This window comes from Natator depressus, chromosome 5 (assembly GCF_965152275.1).
Source record: "Natator depressus isolate rNatDep1 chromosome 5, rNatDep2.hap1, whole genome shotgun sequence".
Classification (NCBI taxonomy): Eukaryota; Metazoa; Chordata; order Testudines; family Cheloniidae; genus Natator; species Natator depressus.
The window spans coordinates 134,126,194-134,153,318 of record NC_134238.1 but is presented as its reverse complement, the minus strand read 5'-3'; the positions used below and the strand labels follow the sequence as shown (position 1 = coordinate 134,153,318).

Sequence of the window (27,125 nt, the reverse complement as noted above, 5' to 3'; positions counted from 1 at the left end):
ATGTCACAAAGAGATATAAATGCTTGTGTGATTTTGCTTGTACTTTGGAGAAACTGAGGCAGAGATGCTCTCTGCCAGCTGTTTTCTTCCCTTGCAATTGTTTGAATAAAGCTGTCTCTGATTTTGTTGCTTCCAACCTGAGAGTGGATTTCATTTTCTTCCACAATTGGAATTGGAAAAGGTTCAAAAAAGAGCAACAAAAATGATTAGGGGTATGGAACAGCTTCTTTATGAGGAGAGATTAAAAAAACTGGGACTTTTCAGCTTGGAAAAGAGACAACGAAGGGGAGGTATGATAGAAATTTCTAAAATAAAGACTGCTGTGGAGAAAGTAAATAAGGAAGTGTTTTTTACTCCTCCTCCTAACACAAGAACTAGGAGTCACCCAATGAAAGTAATGGGCAGCAGATTTAAAACAAACCAAAGGAAGCATTTCTTCACACAACACACAGTCAACCTGTGGAACTCTTTGCCAGGGGATGCTGTGAAGGCTAAGACTAGAATGGAGTTCGAAAAAAGAACAAGGTAAATTCATGGAGGATAGGTCCATGAATGGCCATTAGCCAGAATGTGCATGGATGATGTCCCTAGCCCCTGACTGCCAGAACCTGGGAATGGACGTCAGGAGATGGATCACTTGTTGATTTCCTGTTCTGTTCATTATCTCTGGGGCACCTGGCCTTGGTCACTGTCAGAAGACAGGGTACTGGGCTAGATGGACCTTTGATCTGACCCACTGTGGCTGGATTTACGTACTAGGGAATCTAGTGAGCCCAGTGTAATGGGAGGGAGTAGGAAAATCCCTCCGTGTGCAGAACACTGGGAAGTGAGAAGCTATAATTCAGGAGCAACAGATCCTAATTAGTCTGGAAAAGCTGAATGTGAAAAATAAGAATGGGTGTCATGTGACTTTGGCAATGAGGGCAGCCTGCAGAGAAGAGCGATTGTGGCTATTACACACGGTGAAGGGGGAGCAAGACTCTCAATGTCTCAAGGAGTTTCACTACCAGCCTCGGCCATTTTGACACCCTGAGGTGCCATCCAGAGCAGTGAGGAGTTGTGTCCGCTGTCATCCTGGGTGAGTTTCAATGTTCTGCTGCTGGAGCTCCCTTGTCTGGATACTCCCAGCCGGCATTCAAGGACACACTCAGGGTCTGTGTGATAAGTCACCCCTGAGCAGCAGCTCTGGCTGCAGCAGCCTGCTTGGGAGATACAGCTCCTGACTCTCCAGGGACCGGCAGGGACGTTGGGCCGGGGAGGACGGAAGTGCCCCCCGGGGCAGGATGGGAGATGTAGTTCTTGACTCTCCTGGGAGCGGAAGTGACGTTGGGCCGGGGAGGACGAGCCGGGCAGTGAACGCGCGCGGGGCGCTGTGGCTCTGCCTGGCTCGTGCGGGGCCGTTGGGTCCTCTCCCGGAGCCGGAGAAGAGTTTTTGTGTCTCCCGGCTCTGGGCATGCGCAGATCGGGGGGCTGGGGAGAGCCCCGCATGCGCAGAGGCAGAGCTGCCCCGCTGCTGCTCCCTGGGGCTGCGGGGCCGGGCTGAGCAGAGGGTCTGTGCCGGGGAGACCCGTTAACTCCCCGTGCCCGGCCCGGGCCCTGCTCCCGCTGGAGCCACCCCGTGCTGCGGAGCTGCAGCCGCCAGGTACCGGAGCGAGCGCCGGGGGCGGGGCCGGGCGGTGACTCTGCCCCAGTGTCCGGGGGGACCAGACATCTGGCAGCGGCGGGATCTGCCCCCGGGGGCCCGCGCCCGCGGCGTGGGGGGCTCGGAGCTGCTGCCCCGGCAGGAGCCCAGCGCCCCGCGGGCCCGGCCAGGCTCTGCCCTGGGCTTCCTGCGTGTGGCTGGGCGGGAGGCTGCCGGGGGCGGGTGGGAAATGTCTGTGCAGCCCGGACATGGGCGGGAGGGGAGAGGAGCAGGTGACCCCCAAGGAGTGGGGAGAGAAGGGGGGGCTGAGATCCCCTCGGATTTCCCGCTGCCCTGGGGACCCCCGTCCTGCCCCCTTTCTCTCTAGAGAGCAACGAGCAACATCCAGGGTGACCCCCCCCCGCCCATATCGCTGAGAGGGTCTTTGTTCTCCTCCCCCCATTGTACCCCATTTGCTCCCCACTTCACCCGTGGCCAGTTCAAATCTCAGGTTTCTGGTGTCTCTGCCCCATTTTTACCTGCAGTGACTTGTCCTTTTTTCGGTGGGAAATCGTTCCCCTGAGTGATTTCTGAACTGGGAAGAGGGTTAATGGGCAGAGGCTGGGAGAGCCCTGAGACAGGGATACCGCTGGGCTGGGCTGGGCTGGGCTGGGGGGGCCACTCTCTGCCGGCCACAGGGCATGGGAAGGCCCAGGAAGGGGAGGGAGGAGCAAGCATCCCCCAGGGAGAGGGCTCAACCCCAGGTTTCCAGTCCCAGCTACTTCCCCCACCCCCACCTTGCCCAACCCACTGCCTGCTAGTCACATTCCCAGATACCATGGCCAGCCCCTCCCTTCTGACCTGACTCCAGCCCCACTCCTTTCCCCTGGGAAAGCCACATCACCCAGGGCTCCCTGCTGGCCATGTGAATGTGAGGCAACAAGAATCCATCCCACTCTGTTGTTGTTCCCCTCAAACTTTCCCTCTTTTCGCTTGACCTGTTAAATGGTGACGTAAAATCTTCTCAGATGCTGGGCTTCTCTCTTATATTGGCAGATACTTAGTTTGTGCCCCATTTTCTCCTCAGTTCTGAAATACTGATATCAAATTCTTGAAAATCTTCCTGCTTTTCTCCGCAGGTGTCTGCGTGAGATCAGGGCTGTTATTGTTCTGAGCGTGGCTCAGGCCTTGACTGAGATCAGGTGTCCCAGTGTGCCGGGCACTGCACAAACCCTAACCAAGTTTGGGGTACCTTTTGTGCCAGGAACTGCACAGACCCTGTCAAGGTTCCTCCCCCACTCTGAACTGTAGGGTACAGATGTGGGGACCTGCATGAAAAACCTCCTAAGCTTATCTTTACCAGCTTAGGTCAAAACTTCCCCAAGGTACAAAATATTCCACCCTTTGTCCTTGGATTGGCCGCTACCACCACCAAACTAATACTGGTTACTGGGGAAGAGCTGTTTGGACACGTCTTTCCCCCCAAAATACTTCCCAAAACCTTGCACCCCACTTCCTGGACATGGTTTGGTAAAAAGCCTCACCAATTTGCATAGGTGACCACAGACCCAAACCCTTGGATCTGAGAACAATGAAAAAGCATTCAGTTTTCTTACAAGAAGACTTTTAATAGAAATAGAAGTAAATAGAAATAAAGAAATCCCCCCTGTAAAATCAGGATGGTAGATACCTTACAGGGTAATTAGATTCAAAACGTAGAGAACCCCTCTAGGCAAAACCTTAAGTTACAAAAAAGATACACAGACAGAAATAGTTATTCTATTCAGCACAATTCTTTTCTCAGCCATTTAAAGAAATCATAATCTAACACGTACCTAGCTAGATTACTTACTAAAAGTTCTAAGACTCCGTTCCTGGTCTATCCCCGGCAAAGACAGAATGTAGACAGACAGACCCTTTGTTTCTCTCCCTCCTCCCAGCTTTTGAAAGTATCTTGTCTCTTCATTGGTCATTTTGGTCAGGTGCCAGCGAGGTTACCTTTAGCTTCTTAACCCTTTACAGGTGAGAGGAGCTTTCCCCTAGCCAGGAGGGATTTCAAAGGGGTTTACCCTTCCCTTTATATTTATGACACGCCCCCCAAATCTCAGCTAGGGTGAAACACTGGCTGGGATTTCTTCCTGGAGCTCTAGGAAAAACAGAGTTAATAAGACAGATGCATCTCTAAATATACTACCAAGTACATAAAGGCTAACAATATTTTCTACATCTCAAGGACGATTTTAACCAGTTGATTCTGGGAAACTTTCACGGGAGAGTGCATCAGCCACTTTGTTAGAAGCTCCTGAGATGTGTTGGATGTCGAAATCAAAATCTTGGAGAGCTAAACTCCACCGAAGAAGTTTTTTGTTAGTTTCTTTGACGGTGTGAAGCCATTTCAGTGCTGCATGGTCGGTTTGCAGGTGGAAACGCCGTCCCCAAACATATGGGCGTAGCTTTTCCAGGGCGTAGACAATGGCGTAACATTCTTTTTCAGTGACTGACCAGTTGCTTTCCCTCTCAGACAGTTTTTTTTGCTGAGAAACACTACAGGGTGGAATTCTTGATCAGGTCCTTTCTGCATTAAAACTGCTCCCACACGACGCTCGGACGCATCTGTGGTTACTAGGAACGGTTTGTCAAAGTCTGGGGCCCTTAGTACAGGGTCAGACATGAGTGTCGCTTTAAGCTTGTTAAAGGCCTTCTGACACTTTTCGGTCCACTGAACAGCATTTGGCTGTTTCTTTTTGGTTAGGTCTGTCAGTGGGGCGGCGATTTGGCTGTAGTGCGGTACAAATCGTCTGTAATAACCGGCCAAGTCTAAGAAGGATTGAACCTGTTTCTTTGACTTTGGGACAGGCCACTTTTGGATGGCATCCACTTTGGCCGGTAGGGGGTTGATAGTTCCTTGACCCACCTGGTGTCCAAGGTAAGTCACTCTGTTTAGGCCTATTTGACACTTCTTAGCCTTAACAGTTAGTCCTGCCTCCCTTATGCGCTCAAGGACTTTTTGTAGATGTTCCAGGTGGTCTGCCCAGGAATCCGAAAATATGGCCACATAGTCAAGGTAGGCGACTGCATATTCTCCTAATCCCGCTAGGAGACCATCTACAAGTCTTTGGAAGGTGGCGGGTGCATTTCGCAGCCCAAAAGGGAGTACATTAAATTCATACAGCCCGAGATGTGTGGTGAAGGCTGACCTTTCCTTGGCAGATTCATCTAACGGTACCTGCCAGTACCCCTTGGTTAAGTCCAAGGTAGAGATGAACTGGGCCCGTCCCAGTTTCTCTAATAGTTCATCTGTGCGTGGCATTGGATAGTTGTCTGGGCGAGTTACAGCATTTAGCTTACGGTAGTCCACGCAAAAACGTATTTCCCCATCTGGTTTGGGAACTAGAACCACTGGAGATGCCCATGCACTTTCAGAGGGGCGGATTACACCCATCTGTAACATATCCTGGATCTCCCATTCTATAGCAGTTTTAGCTTGAGGAGACACCCGGTAAGGTTGGACCCTAATTGGGTGAGCATTACCTGTGTCAATGGAGTGGTATGCCCGTTCAGTCAGTCCTGGGGTGGCTGAGAATGTCGGCGCGTAGCTAGTGCTCAGCTCCTGGATCTGCTGTCGCTGCATACGCCCAAGGGTCACGGAGAGGTTCACCTCTTCCACACCACCAGCACATTTCCCTTTGTAGTAGACACCTTCAGGCCACTCAGCGTCGTCTCCTCCCTGGGCTGTAAACTGACAAACCTTTAATTCTCTGGAATAAAAGGGCTTTAGAGAATTAATATGGTACACCTTAGGCTTTCGGTTGGAGGTGGGGAATGCTATGAGATAATTAACAGCTCCCAGGCGCTCCTGGACCGTGAATGGCCCTTCCCACGACGCTTCCATTTTATGGGCCTGGAGCACCTTTAAGACCATGACCTGGTCCCCTACTTTGAAGGAACGCTCTCTGGCATGTTTATCATACCAGGCTTTTTGCTCTTCCTGAGCCTCTCTTAGGTTTTCTCTAGCAAGGGCTAAAGAGGTTCAGAGGGTGTTTTGCAGGTTGCTTACGAAGTCTAGAACGTTAGTTCCTGGAGAAGGTGTAAACCCCTCCCATTGCTGTTCACCAACTGCAATGGCCCCTTAACCTCACGGCCAAATACAAGTTCAAATGGTGAAAACCCTAAACTGGGGTGTGGTACAGCTCTGTAGGCAAAGAGCAACTGCTGCAACACTAGGTCCCAATCATTGGAGTGCTCATTTACGAATTTACGTATCATGGCCCCCAAAGTTCCATTAAACTTCTCCACCATGCCATTTGTTTGATGGTGGTAAGGAGTGGCAACCAAGTGATTTACCCCATGAGCTTCCCAAAGGTTTTTCATAGTTCCTGCCAGGAAATTAGTCCCTGCATCTGTGAGGATGTCGGAGGGCTAACCTACCCTGGCAAAAATGTCTGCTAGTGCCGGGCACACACTTTTAGCCCTGGTGTTGCTTAGAGCTACTGCTTCCGGCCATCGGGTGGCAAAATCCATGAAAGTCAGCATGTACTGCTTTCCTCTGGGTGTCTTTTTCGGAAAAGGACCCAGAATATCCACAGCTACTCGCTGAAATGGAACTTCAATGATGGGGAGTGGCTGGAGAGGGGCTTTGACCTGGTCTTGGGGTTTTCCCACTGTTTGGCACACCTCACAAGACTGGACATAGGTAGAAACATCCTTGCCTATTCCCTCCCAGTGGAATGACCCCCCCCCAAACGGTCTTTGGTCCTGTTCACCCCAGCATGGCCACTAGGATGATCATGGGCTAAGCTCAAGAGCTTGGCCTGGTATTTAGTTGGAACTACCAACTGTCTCTGAGGATGCCAGTCTTCCTGGTGTCCACCAGAAAGAGTTTCCTTGTATAAAAGTCCTCTTTCTACAACAAACCTGGATCGATTAGAAGAGCTGAGAGGTGGTGGGTTGCTCCGTGCCGCCGTCCAAGCTCTCTGGAGGCTTTCATCTGCTTCCTGTTCGGTCTGGAACTGTTCCCTTGATGTTGGAGACATCAGTTCCTCATGGGATTGTGGACCTAGGCTTGGTCCCTCTGGAAGCGATATAGGGGATGGAGCTGTTTCTGTTGACTGTGAACCGCTCTCCGCTTGTGCACTATGTTGTGATTCAGGCTCCGGCTGAGCCTCTTGTGTAGGGTTATCGGCTGCTGCCAGTTCAGGTTCGGTGGGGCCCTCTGGTGTTGGAGGTTGCAAGTACTGGATTCAGTGCTGACAATGGGTCTGGTGTTGGTTGTTCGGCTGGTTCCGGTTCTGGGACTGGTTCCGTCTGGGTCTCTGGGACTGGATCCACTATTGCTGTTGCAGACATTGGCCTGGGGTCCAGGTCCATCACCTCTGACCGGGTCCTGATAGAAGTTTCTGGAACAGAGCTAGGCCTCACGGCTTGTTTAGCCTGGCTGCGGGTGACCGTTCCCACCCTCTTGGCCTGCTTCACATGATTGGCCAAGTCTTCCCCTAACAGCATGGGGATGGGATAATCATCATAGACTGCAAAAGTCCACGTTCCTGACCAGCCCTTGTACTGGACAGGCAACTTGGCTGTAGGCAAATTGAAAGAGTTGGACTTGAAGGGTTGAATCGTCACTTGGATCTCTGGGTTGATTAAATTGGGGTCCACTAAGGAAGCATGGATAGCTGACACTTGTGCTCTGGTGTCCCTCCACACGGTGACCTTCTTCCCACCCACACTCCCAGTTTTCCTCCGCTCCAAGGGTATCTGGGAGGTATCTGGGCCTGCGGACCTCTGGTGTGATTCCGGTGCAATGAACTGTAATCTTTTGGGGTTCTTGGGGCAGTTGGCCTTTACATGCCCCAGCTCGTTACATTTAAAACATCGTCCAGCTGACGGGTCACTGGGGCGAGGTGGGTTGCTGGAGAATGGGGTGGTGGGACGATAAGGGGTCTGGAGGGTTCTTTGGGAGGTAGGTGGGGCCTTGGGCGGCCCCCGGTAATAGGGTGTGGTCTGGGGTTGTCCCTTCTGGTCTCCGCTCCAACTGCGACCAGTTTTCTTCTTCTCTGCCACCTCCACCCATCTGGCTCCAATCTCTCCTGCCTTGATTACAGTTTTGGGCTTCCCATCTAGGATGTATCTTTCTATTTCCTCAGGAACACCCTCTAAGAATTGTTCCATTTGCATTAGGAAGGGCAAATTTACTGGAGATTCAACACTTGCTCCTGATATCCAAGCATCCCAATGTTTCACAATGTGGTAGGCATGTTGGGTAAATGACACGTCTGGTTTCCACCTTAGGGCTCTGAACCTCCGACGAGACTGCTCGGGTGTTATCCCCATTCTGACTCTCGCCTTGGATTTAAACATACTTGTTCATGTTTTCTTTAGGCATTTCAGCTGCCACCTCAGCTAAGGGTCCGCTGAGCTGCGGCCTCAGCTCTACCATGTATTGGTCAGTAGAGATGTTGTACCCAAGGCAGGCCCTTTCGAAGTTTTCTAGGAAGGCCTCAGTATCATCGCCTGCCTTGTAGGTGGGGAACTTTCTGGGATGGGAAGTGGTACTTGGAGAAGGATTGCTAGGGTTTGTTGGGATATTCTGCTGAGCCTTTATCTTCTCTACCTCCTCCACATGCTTCCTCTCTTTTTCCTTCTCCTCCAGTTCTTTGTCCCTTGCTTCCATAGCTCTCCTGTGAGCAGCCGCTTGGTGTTGTTCTGCCTCTTTCGCTGCCTCTTTCGCTGCCTCCCTTTCTTGTTCCTTCTCCTCCTTCTTCAGCCGCATGAGTTCTATCTGTCTTTCATGTTCCCTTTGTCTTTCCTCAGCCTGAAATCTGGCTAATTCCAGCTTTTGTCGAGCTGTGGATTTTGTCATTCTAACCTCTCTGTTTTTTACTAACTTTACACCCGAGGTTTAGAAATAAACAAACAAAACTTGCCTGTAAAATTTTGCTGTGCTGGAATAGAATACCTATTCTCTGATAGTGATTGTCAGCCTACAGAAAAAGACAATTCCCTTGTCTCTGCTCTGGGCCCAAATCAAAGCAAAAAACCTCCAACTACTTGGAAACCTGCTTACCAGCAGCCCAAAAGAAAAAAAAGTTTCCTTTTTAAACTTGTGCTCCTTGTAAAAAATCAAAATCCAAAAAAAAAAAAAACAAACAAACCCCTGCCACTTTTGTCTCCAGGCAAATGGGTAGAACCCCCCCCCCCCCATTTAGTTTTAGGGGAAAAAAAACCTCTGGGTTGGAAGACTGTGAATTTCCCTGCAGGAGTTAAGTACCCTGCCTCCAGGCAAAGAAAACCTGCAATTCACAAAGATAATCCCCTTTTGTCTCTGCTTGGCGACAAAGCAGAGAAAAACAAGCTGCTTTCAGTTTCAGCTGCTTTCTGTACTTCCTTTCCAAAGGAAAAAATTTCCTTTTTTAAAATCTGTATTTCTAGTTCAAAAAATCTCAACTGGATCTCAAAATGATTTCAGGTTAATCCCACCACTCTGCCACCAGGTCAAGGTTCCTCCCCCACTCTGAACTCTAGGGTACAGATGTGGGGACCTACATGAAAAACCTCCTAAGCTTATCTTTACCAGCTTAGGTCAAAACTTCCCCAAGGTACAAAATATTCCACCCTTTGTCCTTGGATTGGCCGCTACCACCACCAAACTAATACTGGTTACTGGGGAAGAGCTGTTTGGACACGTCTTTCCCCCAAAAATACTTCCCAAAACCTTGCACCCCACTTCCTGGACAAGGTTTGGTAAAAAGCCTCACCAATTTGCATAGGTGATCACAGACCCAAACCCTTGGATCTGAGAACAATGAAAAAGCAGTTTTCTTACAAGAAGACTTTTAATAGAAATAGAAGTAAATAGAAATAAATAAATCCCCCCTGTAAAATCAGGATGGTAGATAGATACCTTACAGGGTAATTAGATTCAAAACATAGAGAACCCCTCTAGGCAAAACCTTAAGTTACAAAAAAGATACACAGACAAATAGTTATTCTATTCAGCACAATTCTTTTCTCAGCCATTTAAAGAAATCATAATCTAACACGTACCTAGCTAGATTACTTATTAAAAGTTCTAAGACTCCGTTCCTGGTCTATCCCCGGCAAAGACAGAATGTAGACAGACAGACAGACCCTTTGTTTCTCTCCCTCCTCCCAGCTTTTGAAAGTATCTTGTCTCCTCATTGGTCATTTTGGTCAGGTGCCAGCGAGGTTACTTTTAGCTTCTTAACCCTTTACAGGTGAGAGGATTTTTTTCTCTGGCCAGGAGGGATTTTAAAGGGGTTTACCCTTCCCTTTATATTTATGACAGACCCTTACAGAGAGCAGGGACCTTGCTGTACCGGGTGCTACAGTGACCCTGACTGAGCTCCTCCCCCTTTTTGTGCCAGGCCCTGCATCAACACCAAGTGAAATCAGGCTCCAGTTGTGCCAGGTGCTGCAGAGATGGCAAACAAAATCAGGGACCTTGTTGTTCCTGGAGCTGCAGAGACCCCAAGTGAGATCTGGGTCCTGTTTCGCCAGGCACTGCAGAGACCCCAACATAGGTCAGACCCCACTGTTGTGAGGATCCCAAGTGAGATCTGCACCCCTGTTGTGACAGGTAAAAGTGAGATCTGGACACCCGCCCCCGTGCAAAGGAGTGCAAGACTGTGGCCCAGATTAGAATCTCATAGAAGATCAGGGTTGGAAGGGACCTCAGGAGGTCATCTAGTCCAACCCCCTGCTCAAAGCAGGACCAAACCCCAACTAAATCATTGGAGCCAGGGCTTTGTCAAGCCTGACCTTAAAAACCTCTAAGGAAGGAGATTCCACCACCTCCCTAGGTAACCCATTCCAGTGCTTCACCACCCTCCTAGTGAAATAGTGTTTCCTAATATCCAATCTAGACCTCCCCCACTGCAACTTGAGACCATTACTCCTTGTTCTGTCATCTGCTACCACTGAGAACAGTCTAGATCCATCCTCTTTGAAACCCCCTTTCAGGTAGTTGAAAGCGGCTATCAAATCCCCCCTCATTCTTCTCTTCTGCAGACTAAACAAACCCAGTTCCCTTAGCCTCTCCTCGTAAGTCATGTGCTCCAGCCCCCTATTAAGAACATAAGAATGGCTGTCCTGGATCAGACCAAAGGTCCATCCAGCTCAGTATCCTGTCTACCAACAATGACCAATGCCAGGTGCCCCAGAGTGAGTGAACCTAACAGGTAATGATCAAGTGATCTCTCTCCTGCCATCCATCACCCACGTTTGACAGAGGCTAGGGACACCATTCCTTACTTATCCTGGCCAATAGCCATTAATGGACTTAACTCTATGAATGTATCCAGTTCTGTCTTAAACCCTGTTATATTCATTTTTGTGCCCTCTGCTGGACTCTTTCCAATTTTTCCACATCCTCCTTGTACTGTGGGGCCCAAAACTGGACACAGTACTCCAGATGAGGCCTCACCAATGCCGAATAGAGGGGAATGATCACGTCTCTTGATCTTCTAGCAGTGCTCCTACTTATACAGCCCAAAATGCCGTTAGCCTTCTTGGCAACAAGGGCAAACTGCGGACTTATATCCAGCTGCTCATCCACTGTAACTCCTGGGTCCTTTTCTGCAGAACTGCTGCCTAGTCACTCGGTCCCTAGTCTGTAGCAGTGTATGGGATTCTTCCATCGTAAGTGCAGGACTCTGTACTTGCCCTTGTTGAACCCCATCACTTTTATTTTGGCCCAATTCACTAAATTACCTAGGTCCCTCTGTATCCTATCCCTACCCTCCAGCTTATCCACCACTTCATACATAGTCTGTATCCATAACTTCAGATACAAACATGATACATGCACACAAATAGGATAATCACGCTCAGCAAATCATAACTTTTCCAGTGACACCACACATATTGCACAAAATGCATTATAATTCTGTCCTAATCATATTATAATCATACCACTATGCTGAATATGGGGTGTCCTGTCAGGCAGGGTCTTATTTCAAGGCACAGGAGTTGGGAATGGAACTTCCCGTCTTTGTGGAACAGGAAATAACCCTCCAGCCACGGCTGGGAAAAAGTCCCAGACTTCCAGTGCTGGAGCCTGAATCTACTGACACTTCATTAGTTACCACCATTCCCAATCTTTGTGGCAACTGCAAACTTTATCAGTGAGGATTTTATATTCTCTTCTAGGTCATTGATAAGAATGTTAAATAACACAGGGTCAAGAACCAATCCTTGCGGGAACCCTCCAGAAATAGATCCACTCAACCATGGTTCCCCATTTACAATCACAGTTTTTAATCTATTTAACGTATGCCAGGTTTATTTTGTATCATTCTAGTTTTTTAGTCAAAATATTGTGCTGAACCAAGTCATATGCCTTACAGAAGTCTAGGTATATTGCATCAATACTATTAGCTGCAACCAGTGGTGAGCTGGAGCCGGTTCGCTAGAACCGGTTGTTTAGAAGCCCTTTTAGAACCGGTTGTTCTGCGAGGGACAACCGGTTCTAAAAAGGCTTCTAAATTTAACCGGCCAAAAGTGGCGCCTTAGGCGCCGACTCCACGGGTGCTCCAGCCCTGGAGCACCCAAGGGGAAAATTTGGTGGATGCAGAGCACCCACCGGCAGCTCCCTGCCCCACCCCTGGCCCCAGCTCACCTCCGCCTCCTCCCCTGAACGTGCCACCCCGCTCTGCTTCTTCACCCCCCCCCCCCCAGGCTTCCCGCAAATCAGCTGTTCGCGTGGGAAGCAGGCCCAGGGAGGCGGAGGTGAGCTCGGGCGGGGGAGGAGGGCCACCCGCACCACAGCAGGTAACCCCGGGGGGGGGGCAGGGGAACAGCTTCCCGCCCCAGCTCATCTCCGCCATCCTTGGCCTGAGCGTGAAGCCACTGCTGCCTGCTTCTCAGCCCTCCCAGGCTTCCTGCCGAACAGCTGATTCGCGGGAAGCCGGGGGTGGGGGTGGGGCATGGAGAAGCAGAGCAGGGTGGTGCGTTCAGGGGAGGAGGCGGAGTGGAGGTGAGCTGGGGCCGGGCACGGGGTGGGGAGCTGCTGGTGGGTGCTCTGCACCCACCAATTTTCCCCGTGGGTGCTCCAGCCCCGGAGCACCCAGGGAGTCGGCGCCTGAGGCGCCACTTTTGATGTGATCAGTGGGGGAGCGGCTGCTCCCCCTAGCTACGCTCCCCCCCCCCCCCCCAGGAGCCAGAGGGACCTGCCGGATGCTTCCTGGGAGCTGCCCCACGTAAGCAGGGCCGGGACTCCCCACCTTGCCCCCCAGCAGGTGCCTCTGGCTCTTGGGCGTGGAGTGGGCACCCACTATGGTGGCCCACGAGACCCTCCTGCCTGGTTCTGGGGGCAGCCAGGGGACAGGGAGGGGGTGGATGGTGCAGGGGTCCTCGGGGGGGCGTCAAGGAACGCAGGGGGGTTGGATGGGGCAGGAGTCCCGGGGGGCGGGGATGGGCAACGACCCCCTCGTGGGGTGAGGAGGGAACCCGTTGTTAAGATTTTGGCAGCTCATCACTGGCTGCAACCAAACTTTTGATCTCATCCACTAAGGATATCCAATTAGTTTGATAGGATCTATTTTTTCTAAACCTTTGTTAATGGGTACTAATTATATTACCCTCCTTTATTTCTTTATTAATGAAATCCAGTATTGGATGCTCCATTATCTTGCCCAGTATCGATGTCAGACTGACACGCTTTTAATTAGCTGGGTCATCTCTCTTACATTTTTTAAATATTGGCACAGCATTAGCTTTATTCCAGTCTTCTGGAATTTCCCCAGTGTTCCAAGACCTAAGTAAATTCAACCTTAACAGTCCACCACACTCCTCCACCAGGTATTTTAAAACTCTTGGATACCAGTTGTCTGGACCTGCTGATTTAAACATGTCTAACTTTAATAGCTGCTGTTTAATGTCCTCGTGAGTTATTGTTGGAATGGAGAGAGTGTTGTCGTCAACATCTTATGATATGACTACATCATGTGTTTTTATCCAAACCCAGGAGAGAAATATTTATTGAACACTTCTATCTCTTCTGCATTATTGTTGATAATTCCACCATTTCTGTATAGTAATTTACCACTACCATTGTTAGGATTAATTTTGAACTTTATAAATCTTTAAAAACTTCCTTCTTATTTTCATTTATTGATCATTGATTTCTGATAGCTTCACTTACCAATTTTCTACAATTCTGACCTTCTAACTTATATTCTTTACTATCGACTTCCCCTTTCTTCCATATAGTTTATTTGTAGAGTTGGGATTCCTACCAGGGAGCCACCAGCAGGGTCCAGAGACAGCCCCATCTCCTATATCAGGCTCTGGCTAGTAGGTATGTGATGAATGTGAAAACCCTGCCTTAGTCTGTCAGCTGGGAGACACAATGGTTCTCTTTTTCTACCCTCTGATGCCTCCTGGCTGCTCTAAGCAAGGTGGGGGTGGGTACCTGGTGCTGCTGTTCTGTGAATAGTGGGGTTGTGACTGGGGCAGCAGATACTGAGTGTTGGACTCTTGCTCTTTCAGAGACCGGTGCTTTCGAAGAGGTGGCTGTATATTTCACCAGGGAAGAGGGGGCTCTGCTGGACCCCACTGTGAGAGCCCTCTACAGGGATGTCATGCAGGAGAACTATGAGACTGTGGTCTGGCTGGGTAAGGAGTCCTGTCCACTGGGTTATAAGAAGCTGTGGGGTTTCTAAAGAACTTGAGTAGTAATAACTTTATACCTGTATTCGTCATGCAAGTTTTGACAAGTTCTGCCCCTCCCGCCCCCCCCCCCCCCACTGTTTTTGCCTTATCTCCCGCCCACTAGAATAATTTTTGGACATGTGCCTTTTTGGTGCTGTCAGTCATTTTAAAATTGCATTTAATTTATCATTATTGGATACATTAATAACTACATTAATAACTAGAGCTTTCATGCCTTTTCCTCATTTTAAAAGGAAAATATGCTGCCTGTAGAATTCTAAATTGAGTAAATAGGTGTATGACTCATGCATGTCTTGTGTGACAGTCAGATGAGCTCAGCTTTTGATAGGAGAGTGTATAATGTTGCCATTCAGGACCCCATGGGTGAAGGGAGAACAGAGCCATGGGAGGGGAGAAGAAGAGGGGAGTAGCTAATTCTGGGGTGCTAGGACATGGGGAGTGTGTGTGCCGGATTAGAGGTAAGAAGGAGCAGGGAGGGATGAGGTAGTGAGAGACGAGGAGGGAACATAGGAAGCTCCCAAGGTGCCTGGACGTGGTGGTGGCTGAGAGTAATGGGAAGAAGGTGAGGGGAGTGTGGAGGAAAGGCACCCAGGAGGTGGGCTGGGTGGATCAGTGGGAGGTAGGAGAGTTTTGGGGATCTAGAGCTGTGGGGGATCCCAGATCTTTAACCCCAAATCCCTGCCCAGGCGTTTTTGCTTTACAGCCTGCACTCCAGTTTTATTTCTGTTCAGTTTCACTTCATTATACATTTTCCCCCAAAGATTATTATTTTAACTCTTGACCTCCCTCTCCCACTCATTACCCCCCTCCCCATATAACCTCCCTGTCTCTATGCACAGCAACCCCATCCACCGACCCTGAGTCCTTGCTGCATTCCTCCCTCCCACAGCAGGGCCACTACCCAGGCACAAATGGGCACTTTGTTGATGATGTCAGGGTGGTAGTATAGCCTCTACAATTTTTACACCTACATATTGGGGTACAACTTGCCCTTTTACATGGCTGCTCAAAGTTAATTGAGAAGATGAAATTTGGTGAAACACACAAACTTAATTTAATACAGGCAGTTATAATTGGAATTGCAGCTAGCAAGAGACGTTAAGAGTAACAAGAAGGGTTTCTTCAGGTATGTTGGCAACAAGAAGAAAGTCAAGGAAAGTGTGGGCCCCTTACTGAATGAGGGAGGCAACCTAGTGACAGAGGATATGGAAAAAGCTAATGTACTCCATGCTTTTTTTGCCTCTGTCTTCACGAACAAGGTCAGCTCCCAGACTACTGCACTGGGCAGCACAGCATGGGGAGGAGATGACCAGCCCTCTGTGGAGAAGGAAGTAGTTCGGGACTATTTAGAAAAGCTGGACGTGCAAAAGTCCATGGGGCCGGATGCGATGCATCCGAGCGTGCTAAAGGAGTTGGCAGATGTGATTGCAGAGTTATTATCTTTGAAAACTCATGGCAATCCGGGGAAGTCCCGGACGACTGGAAAAAGGCTACTGTAGTGCCCATCTTTAACAAAGGGAAGGAGGAGGATCCTTGGAACTACAGGCCAGTCAGCCTCACCTCAGTCCCTGGAAAAATCATGGAGCAGGTCCTCAAGGAATCAATTCTGAAGCACTTAGATGAGAGGAAAGTGATCAGGAACAGTCAGCATGGATTCACCAAGGGCAAGTCATGCCTGACTAATCTAATTGCCTTCTATGACGAGATAACTGGTTCTGTGGATGAAGGGAAAGCAGTGGACGTGGTGTTCCTTGACTTTAGCAAAGCTTTTGACACGGTCTCCCACAGTATTCTTGCCAGCAAGTTAAAGTAGTATGGGCTGGATGAATGCACTATAAGGTGGGTTGAAAATTGGCTAGATTGTCGGGCTCAACGGGTAGTGATCAATGGCTCCATGTCTAGCTGGCAGCCACTATCAAGCGGAGTGCCCCAAGGGTCAGTCCTGGGGCCGGTTTTGTTCAATATCTTCATAAATGATCTGGAGGATGGTGTGGATTGCACCCTCAGCAAGTTTGCAGACGACACTAAACTGGGAGGAGTGGTAGATACACTGGAGGGTAGGGATAGGATACAGAGGGCCCTAGACAAATTGGAGGATTGGGCCAAAAGAAATCTGATGAGGTTCAACAAGGACAAGTGCAGAGTCCTGCACTTAGGACGGAAGAATCGAATGCACGGCTACAGACTAGGGACCGAATGGCTAGGCAGCAGTTCTGCAGAAAAGGACCTAGGGGTTACAGTGGACGAGAAGCTGGATATGAGTCAACAGTGTGCCCTTGTAGCCAAGAAGGCCAGTGGCATTTTGGGATGTATAAGTAGGGGCATTGTCAGCAGATCGAGGGACGTGATCGTTCCCCTCTATTCGACATTGGTGAGGCCTCATCTGGAGTACTGTGTCCAGTTTTGGGCCCCACACTACAAGAAGGATGTGGAAAAATTGGAGAGAGTCCAGCGGAGGGCAACAAAAGTGATTAGGGGACTGAAACACATGACTTACGAGGAGAGGCTGAGGGAACTGGGATTGTTTAGTCTACAGAAGAGAAGAATGAGGGGAGATTTGATAGCTGCTTTCAACTATCTGAAAGGGGGTTCCAAAGAGGATGGCTCTAGACTATTCTCAGTGGTAGCGGATGACAGGACAAGGAGTAATGGTCTCAAGTTGCAGTGGGGGAGATTTAGGTTGGATATTAGGAAAACCTTTTTCACTAGGAGGGTGGTGAAACACTGGAATGTGTTACCTAGGGAGGTGGTGGAATCTCCTTCCTTAGAAGTTTTTAAGGTCATGCTTGACAGCCCTGGCTGGGATGATTTAATTGGGGATCGGCCCTGCTTTGAGCAGGGGGTTGGACTAGATGACCTCCTGAAGTCCTTTCCAACCCTGATATTCTGTGATTCTTGAATCATAGGCAAGGATCAATATGCATAATGATTAGACTAAGGTAAGTATAGTAAAGAGAGTCTTGCACTGTGCATACTTCCAAGTTATGGTCACCATTGGAAACAAAGATCGAAGGGCAAGGGAGTCCATCAGAAGGAAGGCCTTCCTTCAGTTTACACTATCTTGGTGACCTGACAAATGAAAAAATGGTAACTAAGAGAGGTATTTTATCCACTTATGGTAATAGGATTGCTCTGTACTATATCTGCTCCTTTATTCTGATTACAGTAATGTCAATAGCTGCCCCAACCCATATGTGGCCTTTGGGAAGTCCATAATTAAGCATCAAGCATTAATACTCATGATTTACATCACTTATTTACATCACTATTTATTAATAATTCTAATATACGAATGCGGCCCAGCTGCTGAGCTACTGCATAGCAACCTAACTGCTAAAGCCCGCCCCTTCTTTCAGAATCCTGTGGTGTATTGCACCTGTTGGTGATTACTTGTTAGTTTTTTAAAATGTGGAGTCAAAATATCTCACCTGGGATTCTCTCCTTATCCTGAGGCCTATTCAGCTAAATCATAGACTTCATCATAATCACTCCCACAAAGCCTCAACCTAATATAAGGCCCTTAACTGTAGCAAGCTTAGGCTATGTTTACACTACCATGGTCAGCTGACCTACGCTACGCAACTCCAGCTATGTGAATAATGTAGCTGGAGTGAACATAACTTAGGTTGAGTTACTGCAGGGAGTACATTGCGGGTGGGCGATGGGAGAGCGTGGGGGTAGAGTACAGGAGTTGACTGGAGAGCCAGCTGCAGTCAATCTGCAGTTGATTTGGCAGGTCTTAACTAGACCCACTAAATCGACCACCAGTGGATCAGTCTCAGAGCGTGGATCCTGGCTGTAGTGTAGACCTGCCCTTAATAGCCCATTTATTTATGTTCACCTCCTTGACCCTCCATGCATATTGCAAGCTAATAAGCAATTTTCTGATAATGACATCTTATCTCTAGCGAGTATAAAATTGCACACAAACTTGAGACTAGGTCAAAGATCATAAAATCAGGTCGGGGTGAACAGGAGTGAGAGTTTGGAGAGACTCTTGGCCTCGCTGTCTCCATCTGCAGCAGCCACAAGCTGCCTTCCCTCCGGGCTCCTTGGATCTTGGAGCCTGTCCCTTCTGACATTGTGTGGCCCAGTTCTTGTTTTTTACATTCTCCTTTTCTGGATTCAGAGTAGCAGCCGTGTTAGTCTGTATCCGTAAAAAGAAAAGGAGTACTTATGGCACCTTAGAGACTAACAAATTTATTAGAGCATAAGTTTTCGTGAGCTGCAGCTCACTTCATTGGAAGAATTAGAGGCTGTTGCTCCTGAATTTCAGTGTTTAATTCCCCAGCCTTCTCCACACACTGGAGGGGTTTAATTCTCCCTCCCATTATACCTGAATCACTAGATTTCCTAATTCCCCACAATGTGCTTTTGCGATATCACAGTTCTGGGACAGTTAAGCCTCTGACCTGCCTCCATGGTCTGCTCAAGGAATGCCCGCTCAGGTATCAGGCCTCTAGCCAGCACCTCTCTATGGGTAGGGACCCACATGCCTCTCCTTTTTGACCAGGTTTGAGGATTGCAGCTTCTCCTACATTGTGTTCACTGGACTAACCTCCAGTTCCTGTGCTTTGCTTTTTCTCCAAGGGCTGTAAGCACTGTGTGTGAGAAAGAGTTGGGAATTTTGGTGATACTTCTACGATGCCAATACACACCTCAGTTTCCCTCTCTGATTGGTATTGCTATGATTAGAAAGAGCAGGAGACATGAGGTGTTTTGTCATGGGGTGATATGAATGGGTCATTAAGGACTGGCTGGGACCAACCCACGTCAATGGAATACCCGATAGAGACAAGGGAATAATTGTCACCTGTCCATGGGAGGATCTCCCCTTGGCTGAGTGAAGCTGTCATAAATATAAAGGGAAGGGTAAACCCCTTTAAAATCCCTCCTGGCCAGAGAAAAAAATCCTCTCACCTGTAAAGGGTTAAGAAGCTAAAAGTAACCTCGCTGGCACCTGACCAAAATGACCAATGAGGAGACAAGATACTTTCAAAAGCTGGGAGGAGGGAGAGAAACAAAGGGTCTGTCTGTCTGTCTATATTCTGTCTTTGCCGGGGATAGACCAGGAACGGAGTCTTAGAACTTTTAGTAAGTAATCTAGCTAGGTACGTGTTAGATTATGATTTCTTTAAATGGCTGAGAAAAGAATTGTGCTGAATAGGATAACTATTTCTGTCTGTGTATCTTTTTTGTAACTTAAGGTTTTGCCTAGAGGGGTTCTCTACGTTTTGAATCTAATTACCCTGTAAGGTATCTACCATCCTGATTTTACAGGGGGGATTTCTTTATTTCTATTTACTTCTATTTCTATTAAAAGTCTTCTTGTAAGAAAACTGAATGCTTTTTCATTGTTCTCAGATCCAAGGGTTTGGGTCTGTGGTCACCTATGCAAATTGGTGAGGCTTTTTACCAAACCGTGTCCAGGAAGTGGGGTGCAAGGTTTTGGGAAGTATTTTTGGGGGAAAGACGTGTCCAAACAGCTCTTCCCCAGTAACCAGTATTAGTTTGGTGGTGGTAGCGGCCAATCCAAGGACAAAAGGGTGGAATATTTTGTACCTTGGGGAAGTTTTGACCTAAGCTGGTAAAGATAAGCTTAGGAGGTTTTTCATGCAGGTCCCCACATCTGTACCCTAGAGTTCAGAGTGGGGGAGGAACCTTGACAGAAGCATTTATGGACTCATTATGTTTTTGGGAGCAGGAAGAACTGGGTTCGCAGATGCAGGGAGCTCTATTGGAGTGAATACAAATGGACAGGTACAGTGAATGGAAACCAAACTGTTTTCTAGAGCAGCATGGCTCAAGGGCATTGGCCAGCATGGACTATATTGTCGTCTTTGCTTCTCTGTCCTAATCTAAAGACTTTCAATGCTGCGTTTCGATTGACTAATAAACCCTGCTATGTTTTAAAAGTCTGCCCAGTGTCACAGCACAAACTTGCACTGTGCATTGAATGAGGAACGGTCTCTGAACAGGAGTGTCATTCAGTTGGACCTGTTGGCAGAGCTCACAGGTTGAAATAGTGTTGAAGCCAGAGGCTCAGTCGTAGGTGTTGAAGCTACATTGGCCTATCCTTGGGGGTCTAGTGCACTCAAGGTGCACCTCCCAAGGACTGTTTAAAAGCCAGGGCATTTCACAGATCCTATGGATCCATGACAGTGTCAGTGTGCCTTATGGGAAAAAGATGTAAAGCAAGAAGAGCATCAAAATGCATATTTCCCATCAGTCCTCTTGGGAATCCCCGATCATTTCCAAAGTGTATTAAAACCTTCTTTAAAAGCTTATGTCTTGGTTATCAGGTCATGTCAGTTTGTAGCCCAAAAAGAGCCCCTTCAGTCAGCTCAAACTCAGCTGTTTCTCTCCAAAAAGTCGGTCTGTTGTCTTCAGTCTCCTGAAAGAGTAAAATCAGTCACTGCCCCTTTCTGTATGGGGCAAAGCTTCAAAAGATGGAGTTCTGTATAACCAGCCTTGAGATCCAGCCTTAGTGATACCAGATTGCACAGGAAACCTATCCCTCAGCCCTCCCTGGTATCATCTGGCCCATCTCAGCATCATAGTCTGTGAAGTATTCATGCTTTCAAGGGCTGGCTCAAAGATACAGATAACAGTCATAAATAGGGTCAGTGTTTGCTGGCAACGAAAACAAAGTAGTTGACAAACATGAGCAATATATAATCCTTTACAGCCTGAAAGTGCATTGTGGGAGAGGACAGGAGCCAGCTGTGTGGGGGAGGTGGGGCCCAGACACTGGACATTGAGAACCTAGAGCCGTCTGTGTGCTGGGGAGACGGGACATGAACCAGCTGCGTGCAGGGGAGATGATCAGGGGACAGGTGTTGCTGACACAGTCAAGAGCAGGTGCGAGCGCCATCTGCTCTGCAGCATGATGAGGGTGCCTGGCGTCCCACTACCAAGTGCCCTGCCTCTCAAGGGGAAGCTCCACCATGTTTTTTCTGAGCCCAGACTTGTATGAGGAAGGAAGAAATTGGTAGGAAGTCTCAAAGCAGCCAGCCCCCAGCCTTTGCCCTATGCCCTGGGGAGGAGTCAGGTGTCTCCAGGGAGAAATCTGGGGTTTGTGACCCTGCATCCCCACCCACCCTCTGTTCCGCTATTCTGGATGTGAAGGGTGATTCCAGAAATGAAGAGTAATTTCAGGAAAAAATGCAGTAATAGCAGCAGTTTCCGGAAAACACTGGCCCTAGTCGTAACATTAAATACAATAGTCTCAAGAGATATACCTGTGTTCATCAGATCTATCACTCTGCCTTCACATTGTTCACTCTGCTGGTGGGTTCTGCCTCGTCCCCCATTCTTTGTCTGTCTTGTCTATTTAGATTGTAAATTCTTCAGGGCATGGGCCATCTACTATTCTGGGTTTGTACTGTGCCTAGCACAACAGGGGCCCACGGTTAGTTGGCTCTTAGGCACTAAGGTAATGAATATGATTTATAATAATAACTCTCCTGCCACTTTGAGCCAAGGACGCTAGCCTTGGGATGTTACTTCTTAAAAATGAGCTGGGGTTAAAACCATGGAATATTCCTTGTGACAAGTATCCCACAAATTCCATGGACCTTCCTTGTTTTCTTTGCCTTCCCAGGGTTTCCAATTTCCAAACCTTATGTGATCTCGCAGCAGGAATGAGGGGAACAGCCGTGGGTCTCAGACCTCTATGGCTCTGAAAAAAAGTGCTCCTGAGACCGTCTGCACAGGTGAGGAATTGGGTAAACCATCTCAATAACTGTCAGTGGATACAGGAAACATTTGGGATGCCCTACAAAGACTCCAAGTTGTAAGCTCTCCAAGTTCAGGATTGTTCCCTGCAGATGTGGAGTCATTAGGCAGATGTCATTCATGGCTTCCCACCTATCCTGACTGACAGTTGGCAGCAGGTCCCTCCCCAATCTCACTTTCCCCTGAGAGTTCTGGTGAGATGCACGCCCAGAACTGATACCTTCCTCTCTCTCCTCTGGGGAAGGGTTTGGGGAAAATCAGCTCCTGATAGGTTTGATCTCTCCCGCACATATTTTGGTTTGTTCACACCTTTTTCCATTCCTCTCTCTGGTGGAGGGAGTGACCTATGTCTGGATTCTCTCTGTCTCCCATCAGGTGACGGGATGGTGAGTGAGAACGAGGAGACACCCCAGCAGGAAGATGCTGAGCAAGTAGAACCACATGGGATGTTATCAGGAATATCCAAAGGGAATGTTTCTGGGAGTTGTGCACTGCCAGAAAAAGCAAAAGCCTGTGAGATTCAGCACAGGCCAGAGGAAAACTCAGACCTTATTACATGCGAGACCATCAGCTTGGAAGACACATGCTACATATGCCATGAGTGTGGGAAAAGCTTCAGTGGGAACTCTGACCTTCTCACACATCAGAGAATCCACAGGGGAGAGAAACCCTACACGTGCTCTGAGTGTGGGAAAAGCTTCAATCGGAGCTCACACCTTAACAGACATAGGAACATCCACACAGGAGAGACACCCTACACATGCGCTGAGTGCAGGAAAAGCTTCAATCGGAGCTCAAGCCTTATTAGGCATAATAGAATCCACACAGGAGAAAAACCCTACACGTGCTCTGAGTGTGGGAAACGCTTCAGTTATAACTCAGTCCTCATCTCACATCAGAGAATCCACACAGGCGAGACACCCTACATGTGCTCTGTGTGTGGGAAAAGCTTCAATCAGAGCTCAAGCCTTATTAGACATCAGAAAATCCATACTGGGTGGACACCCTACACATGCCCTGAGTGCGGGAAATGCTTCAGTTATAGATCAGCCCTTACCATACATCAGAGAAGTCACACAGGTGACAAACCCTATGGATGTTCTGAGTGTGGGAAACGCTTCATGGATAGTTCAGCCCTCGTCACGCATCAGAGAATCCACACAGGAGAGAGACCCTACATGTGCTCTGAGTGTGGGAAAAGCTTCAATCAGCGCTCACACCTTATCAGACATCGGGCAATCCACATAAGAGAGACGCCCTACACATGCGCTGAGTGTGGGAAAAGTTTTAAGCGGAGCTCTGCCTTCATCTCACATCAGAGAATCCACACAGGAGAGATGCCCTACACGTGCTCTGAGTGTGGGGAATGCTTCAGTTATAGCTCAGCCCTTACGAAACATCAGAGAATCCACCGTGGAGAGACGTCCTACATGTGCTCTGAGTGTGGGAAAAGCTTCAATCAGAGCTCAAGCCTTATTAAACATCAGAAAATCCACATATGAGAGAACTGTAATAAATGCCTTGATTCCAGCTGGCCAAAGATTGTTTTTTACAAAATCACAATTGCCAATTCCCACATAGCGACCTTTGCACCATGTTCACCGTGGTCTCTCAGCTCCCCTAGATGAGTTGCCTGCTTCTGCCTTTTGCAGCTCCCCGTTCTTTGGGGTCAGTCCTGTGATTTTTTTTCTATCCTCTTTTTTCCTTTTGAGTTGTAGGAGTGTGTCTCCCTCCAGCCAGGAATGTTCATCAGCTCCAGGTAGGGGAGAGAGATTTGACCCAACAAGTTACACTGAGGCAAAAACTGCCTGGGCCTTACATTCACTAGGACTGTACGTGGTGTTGGCTGCTCAAGTGACCTTGGTGTAAAAAGACAATTATAGTGGTAGTGCAGATGTAGCCCAGGTGCCGTGGTTGGCATTAGCTTTCCCCTTGACCTGACCTAAACTCCATCACTTTTCCTAGTCTAAACAAACCCTGAGCATCATAGTTATACTGTCCCCCCATTTCAAAGCAATTGTTAGTTATCAAGTTCCCCCTTTGGGAACCATTTTTTTTTATTCCCAGTTGCTCTGATGTTGCTTCAGGTTGTGCTGGAGACCAGATATTTTTACTACCGTTTTCCTCACTTAAAATATATTGAACTATAACAGAGAACAGGAACAGGGCATGGATAGGGAAAAATGTTATTTCACCCTCTGTAGCAGCGGAAGAAGATAGGGTAAGTCAGAGGGATTCCCTTATTCCCCATCACCAACCCAGTCCCCCTGTTGTTAAAGTGGTTAGGTCAATATTTTTTCTAAAGGGCTGGGAAGAGTGTTCCCTAGTAATGACGTGTAACTAAGCAAAATACCCATGCATTTGGCTCCCAAGGAAGCTGTGGCTCAGGTCCTGCAGGAGATCGCTCCTGAAGAAATCTCCTTCCTAATCCGGTAGGAATCATGTTGCTTACTATTTGGGAAATGCAGTCCCTATCTAGGTAGGGATGGAAAAAATGGAAGTGACATTTCTATTCAGCTCACCACTGTCAGATGCTGCAAATGTGTAGAAAATGAAATCTGTGTTGAATGTGATATAGCTGCAGAAAGATACCTATTTTTAATAGATACCTGACATGTGGTGTCTTACAGGGATTCTAAGCCACTCCTGAATTTAGTCCCTAATTTGAATCTGTGCCACCAGATTAAGGAAATAAAAGGGCATATTTGGGGGAGTTATACCTCACTTTCACTACTGATATATTGTGTGGTTGGTGAAGAATCCTATGACAGAGAAGTGTAAAATTACTCCAAGTAAGGTCAAAGATTTGACAAGAACTCAGGTAGAAACTGCAGGTACGAGTGGTTGATTTTCACCCTAGAGGTGGAAGCTATGGTGATGTGTGGTCCAGGTAAACTATTTTTAGAACACTGCTCCCCAGTTAAGTGCCACTGATCATGGTCCTAAAGGATGCCATGATTAAATTGGGAACAACTGTCTTTTACCATTTGGAGCCAAAGTTTCATGAAGCACAGAGAGAAACAGCTGATTCCTTCAGAGCCATTCCATGCCTATGGGTCCCAATCTGGCTGACTTGCTGGACAAGAAGCACTTCCATGCTGGTAGCCAATGATGGTAATGTACCAGATTCCAAGTTCAGACTGCAGGATACATGAATGCTGAGTCCAGAGTCTGTGGTTTGGTCTCGTAGCTTTGCTATTAAGTCCCTATGCATTTGTATTGCTTCTCCACTTGCTGCTACATTGAAAGATTAGAAAGTGTGAAAATAGAGCACAGGTGCTTTTTCTCATAATGCAACCTTCCCACATAGTGTGAGACCCCTTCCACCCACACTTATGGGAGAAGATCCAGGGAGAAATGAACTCACAGAAATGGAAGGCTCCTAGGTAACTGTAGAGTGTGACTTCACACAAAGCTGACTGGGTGGAAATGGGAATTAAGAGAATACTGCCCTATAGGTTTATATTTTGTAATCTTTAAATGAATTGTTACCAGCGACAGTGAAATTAAACATGAAGTTAATTAGTTAACCCTTCCTTCCTAGCAGAGGAAGCCACACCCCGGAAGCTCTGCTGGGCACGCTCCAACTGGAGAACATGTATAAAAGCCTGCAGAGTTTCTCAGTCTGGGCTGACTGCCGGAGGGGAAGGAGGCTCGCCGCCAGCTCCTGAGGAGGGACAGGCTGCACTCCAGGATCCAGAGGCCAGCCAAGCCAAGGCCCAGATGGAGGATCCCCCAAAGTGGAGTACACTGTGTTTATGGTAGGGAGTGACCCAGGGGAACTTTGAAGACAAAGTGTGTTAGAGCCGCAATGACACTCGGCATGTTGCAGGCGGATCCCTGTCGAGCTAAGGCCAAGGGGAACCCCGCCACTAGCAGGGCCCTGGGTCAGGACCTGGTGGAGAGGGTGGACCCAGGTCCCCCTACTAGCCCACCCACACTGCCCTGACACTTGGGGCGAGCTGCATGGACTCCGGTCACTTGGCTGCATTACCCCGCCAAAGGGGGGGCGGTGGCCATTGGGCCACACTTCTCTGACACGTGTGGGTGAGCTGCAAGGACTCCAGCCTCTAGGCCGCACCACCCCGCCTGTGAGGGGGAAGGTATTTGGACTCTGGCCATTGGGCCACACCGCCCTGATACTTGCGGTGAGTTACCTGGACTCTGGCCACTAGGCCGCACTACCCTGCCTGTGAGGGGGAAGTTATATAGACTCTGACTGTTGGGCTGCACCACCTTGCCTGCGAGGGGGAAGGTATATGGACTTTGGCCATTGGGCCACACTGCCCTGACATTGGGAGAGATTTATATGGACTCTGGTCATTAGGGCCCACAACCACGATCAAAGGGGTGATTGTGCAGAAACAGGCCATTAGGCCACATTGGGCCGCCCACAGAGAGATGGGCATGGGAGACTTGAGAGTGGCGAGGGTTCGACACCCCATCCCACCCCTGCCACAAAGGGGTGCTGTGGTGCCAGACCCGCCACAGGCTGATTATGTGATAACTTTCAGTGTTCCAATATAATTCAGATTTTCTTCTAGTTCTCTCCCTGCCCCCTCCTACTATATAGGAAATTGTTGCTAATCCTGAAATTAAAACCTCACTCCAAAGGAATTAGAGTGGAGGAATATGTGAGAGAAATAGCATGGATGAAAATAGAGACCTAGTATAGACTGTCATTATTTCTATTTAAAATTGAATTTATTTTGATAAATTTTTAAATAAATCATCTGTTAGGAGGAAAATTACTTGAGACAAGATGTGTAACAGCCACAGAGTTCCCCAGGTCTCTTGTTTTCAAAGCAAAGATGTCACATTAGGCAGGACATGTCAAAATCTAAACTGGTGATGGATGTGTGATGGGAGCTTTTCTGGGTTGTTTTTTTGGGGTTGTTTTTGCAACCAGTTATTTTTATAGGTGCTAAGGCCCCTTTTCCTTTTAAGTACAACACTTTAACTCTCAGGCCTGGCTCTGGAAACCTTCTCAGAACTGGCCTTGTGTTTCTTTCATGTGTGATATCTTTGGGGTTCACACATCCACACTACATGCGGTTCACAGCAACAGATACTTTGA

The 27,125-nt window shown here is 48.3% G+C and overlaps 2 protein-coding genes across 5 annotated transcripts in view; both read left to right on the top strand.

The window, feature by feature from the left end:
* The first annotated feature begins 1,380 nt into the window (after positions 1–1,380).
* LOC141987880 (uncharacterized) lies at positions 1,381–27,083 on the top strand. Of its 4 annotated transcripts, none has more exons than XM_074953729.1 (5): positions 1,381–1,642; positions 14,129–14,254; positions 21,915–22,026; positions 22,424–23,716; positions 25,596–27,083. In XM_074953729.1, the coding sequence occupies exons 3-4, from the start codon at positions 21,987–21,989 to the stop codon at positions 23,548–23,550; spliced, it is 1,167 nt and encodes a 388-aa protein (XP_074809830.1). In that variant the 5' UTR covers positions 1,381–1,642; positions 14,129–14,254; positions 21,915–21,986; the 3' UTR covers positions 23,551–23,716; positions 25,596–27,083. The 4 variants fall into 4 exon arrangements, with proteins under 4 accessions (XP_074809830.1, XP_074809829.1, XP_074809828.1 ...); XM_074953728.1 differs by having other exon boundaries at positions 25,593–27,083; XM_074953727.1 differs by having other exon boundaries at positions 22,424–23,807.
* The window catches only part of LOC141988019 (class I histocompatibility antigen, F10 alpha chain-like), a 51,695-nt gene continuing 49,726 nt past the window's right edge, over positions 25,157–27,125 (top strand). The window contains exons 1-2 of the mRNA XM_074953839.1: positions 25,157–25,162; positions 25,692–25,809. Of these exons, the coding sequence (XP_074809940.1) occupies positions 25,157–25,162; positions 25,692–25,809 (124 nt within the window). The remainder of the gene's footprint in view (positions 25,163–25,691; positions 25,810–27,125) is intronic.